General features: G+C 55.4%; 1 protein-coding gene across 1 annotated transcript in view; it reads right to left on the reverse strand.

Moving 5' to 3' along the window:
* The window catches only part of LOC119836176 (ubiquitin carboxyl-terminal hydrolase 32-like), a 4,556-nt gene extending 1,117 nt beyond the window's left edge, over positions 1–3,439 (reverse strand). Inside the window, exons 1-7 of the mRNA XM_038361433.1 lie at positions 3,150–3,439; positions 2,884–3,075; positions 2,346–2,503; positions 1,705–1,826; positions 1,186–1,515; positions 530–940; positions 7–194 (exon numbers count right to left, since the gene is read on the reverse strand). Coding sequence (XP_038217361.1) covers positions 7–194; positions 530–940; positions 1,186–1,515; positions 1,705–1,826; positions 2,346–2,503; positions 2,884–3,075; positions 3,150–3,373 — 1,625 coding nt within the window. The 5' untranslated portion in view covers positions 3,374–3,439. The remainder of the gene's footprint in view (positions 1–6; positions 195–529; positions 941–1,185; positions 1,516–1,704; positions 1,827–2,345; positions 2,504–2,883; positions 3,076–3,149) is intronic.
* Between the last annotated feature and the right edge of the window lie 6 nt (positions 3,440–3,445).

Raw genomic sequence — 3,445 nt, forward strand, 5'->3', positions numbered from 1 at the left:
GGGGGCGGCGCGCGCGGCAGGTAGGCGGCGGCGCGCAGCCCCTGCCGCTCGTAGAACAGCAGGTAGGCGGCCGCCGGGTCGACGGCGGGCGCGGCCAGCGCGCGGCACGACGAGTCGTTGTAGCACAGCCACGCGCCGCTCGGGTGCCGCGCGTAGCACACGTAGTGCCCGCCGCTCAGCTGCCCCGTGTGCGACTGCGGCCAAGCGACGCGCGTCATGCCCGCTCCACTGCTGCGCGACCACGCGCACGCGCACGCGCACGCGCACACGCACACACACGCACACGCGCACGCGCACACGCACGCGCACACGCACAAGCACACACACGCACACGCACGCACACACACACACTCACTACGTAATCGATTAATCTGTATTTATATACATTGTACGCAAAAATGATATATATTTGACTATACAGACATCCTTCTACAATATACTACGTACAATTGTTTATGCAATAGTAGTACTCCATCCCATTAAACCATTTCACTCATACGATACATTATATAAAGAGATGCAAACTCACCACAACCGCGTACAGTCGATACTTCAAATCGAACGGATCCTGTTCAGGCACCAAGTGATGCTTGTGGTAGTCCACCAGGTTGTCATCTTGCACGGGCGTCGTCGCGAGGCTGCTGGACTCGAGCCGCTTGCGCCCTCGCACTGCGGGCTCCCTCCTTTTCCTCTCCGGCACTGGCTTGGCTCTTCCCTCATCGATCTCGTCCTCCGACTCGCTCTCGGATATGGGCTCCTCCACGTCCACCAGCAGGGAGGACTTCCGGCGGCTGCTGAGCTCCTTGTGGCGGAGGATCGTCTCCTGCGGCACGGACGCGAGGTACGGTGTCGGGTCGAAATCGTGGAACGGAAAATTGACCACCTTCTGAGATTTAATCCACTTGTTGTTCACGTACTGGAATCGTTTCAGGTGAATTATCTGGAAACATTACGTTAATTTACAGATATTGCTAAATTACACATATTTATTTATTTTCAGATGCATTAAAAAACGTGTATGTGTCATTCAATTCAAGTATACAAATTAAAGATAAATTTGTTCTGTTTCCTGATTCCTGGCATTCGATGCGTGTGATGAGAGACGATGCAACATATGTGTTAGCGTGTCATACGCAATGAACTGTGACGGGATATGAGCATGAGGACGATGAGTGTGGGACTCACGAGCACGGGCGGCGCGCGCCACAGCTGCAGCTTCTTGGTGGCGGGCTGCGCGGCGCGGCACGCGGCGCAGCGGTAGCGCTGCTCGAGCCGCTCCTCCGAGGTGAAGGCGCGCAGGCAGCTGGCCAGGTCCACGGCGCTGGCGGCCGCGCGCCGGCACGCCGCCACGGACGCGTGCTCCGCGCACGCCTTCTCGCGCGCCGTCTGGTAGCGCAGGTGCAGCGCCGTGGGCTCCCAGTCCACGGCGAGCAGCAGCCCGCGCCCGCCGTGCACCAGCGCCGTGAACTCCTCCGGGCTGATCTCGCCCGGCTCCGTCTCGCCGGCCCGCCCTTCCTGTAGCGCGCACTCAAATTTACGTTTATGGACAAAATATACTCTTATGTATATACATAAAAATGTATTTGTCATTTAGTAGCCTTGCGCTCGCGACTTCGCATCACTTCAAAACCGTTGGAGTCTCTTAGAAATGCACCCACTAAAAGTGTGTATATTTTAATCTCTTATCCAACATCAAGTACTGACGTCATCGAAGCTGTCCCGTCCGCTGTTGCGGCGCTGCAGGGCGGTGCGGGCGCCGGGCGAGCCGCCCGCGTGCCCCCGCGTGCTCCAGTACGTGCGCGCGTGCGTGTCGCTCTCTTCTGGCTCTGGAAATTTAGTAGTTCACATAATGAATGTTTTGTAAAAAAACTACTACTACTAACTAAAAATGTGTTTGGAAAGTTTTATATACTTATAAGTTATTAGTGACAGAATGGCAGAGCATATTGTTTAAGTTTGACAAATGATAAATATAACAAATCAACTGTTTAATAATGTAGTCGAGCATTCAACACTTATTAGTCGCTTAAAGTTTATAGGTGAACGTTGGCCGCAACAATTTTATAATCAACTAATTCGACGCTTTATATATACGGTTAGGGACTGTTAGTTTGAACTCCGTAGTATGTGTAGCGTATGCGGCGTGTTCAGAATTTTTTTATTTTTTTACAGCAAAGGTGGATCACCTGATGCTAAGCGCAATCTAGGCCTTTAAACATTTGCGGAGGCGTAAGGCTATTTTCAGAGATTTTTTACTTGACTTTAGAACGGGAACGAAGGGTCGATGGGAGGAGGGGGGGGGGATAGGGGTATAGAGGAAGGGAGCGGGAAGGGTGTGTGCGCACCGGGCGGGCGCGGCGCGGCGGGCAGCAGCAGCGGGCGGCCGTCGGCGGGCAGCGCGCAGCCGCGGCACAGCGCGGGCCAGCCGCAGCGCGCGCACCACGCGCCCGCGCCGTCCACCGCGCGCAGCGTGAACGGGAACTCGTAGCCCAGGCTGTCGTCGCTGCGGGGGAGCCGACTCATTGCATTCTATTGTCCTTTTATTTATTTGCAATGCGTAATTTTATTTTTATTTATTTTTTATTACATTTTTTACAGAAACAAACAGTCATTATTTACAAAGAGCAATATATAGTATAAAACACAAATACACCGTGAATAATATTAACAATAATGCGTTAGGTCTATCGTTTACAAACTGTATATAATATATATATATATATATATTTAAGCAGAAATACAGCGTAAAATACGGATTCTGCCTTATATTTTTAAGACGTGTATAACGGATGGAATGTGTGAGCTATTTTAAAGATATAAAAAAAAATTCTATTTCAATATTGCAGGAAAGAGAAAGAGCATTAGTGATGTCCGGTAACGAACCAGTCGGTGGCGTGGTTGTGGCGGTCGGCGGCGGGGCGCGCGGACAGCAGGCGCGCGAGCTGCGCCCACACGGCGGCGTACAGGCGGCGGGCGGGCGCGCCGGCCGCCAGCGGCACCAGCGCGGGCGCGCCGAACAGCGCCGCGCCGCGCCGCTGCCACGGCAGGAAGTACGCGTCCGACCGCACCTGCTTCCTGCGCAAGCGAGCCCATGAGCCGGTGTCCACCGCAACCCCCACCCGCCCTCCCCCCTCCCGCCGCGCACCCACCTGTGGACGGCGAACAGGTAGTGCGTGTACTGCGGCTCCTCGGCCGCGCGGTGCAGCTCGGTGGGCGAGGAGGCGCACTTGCCGGCGCCCCGCTCCCCGGCGCCCCCCGCGCCCTCCGGCGCCCCCGCGCCCCCCGGCGCCCGCGCGCCCGTGCGCGGCAGCGTGCGACTGCGCGGCTCGCCGTTGCGCCTGTCATACAAAGTGCTCGGCGGACTCTGGGACATAAGAATTTCCGATCTCGACCTCTGAAATCATATGCGCTTCATTTCTACCTTTTCCAGAGTCAGGTGCGTCGC

The sequence above is a fragment of the Zerene cesonia genome, chromosome 23 (genome assembly GCF_012273895.1).
Source record: "Zerene cesonia ecotype Mississippi chromosome 23, Zerene_cesonia_1.1, whole genome shotgun sequence".
NCBI classification, from domain to species: Eukaryota; Metazoa; Arthropoda; class Insecta; order Lepidoptera; family Pieridae; genus Zerene; species Zerene cesonia.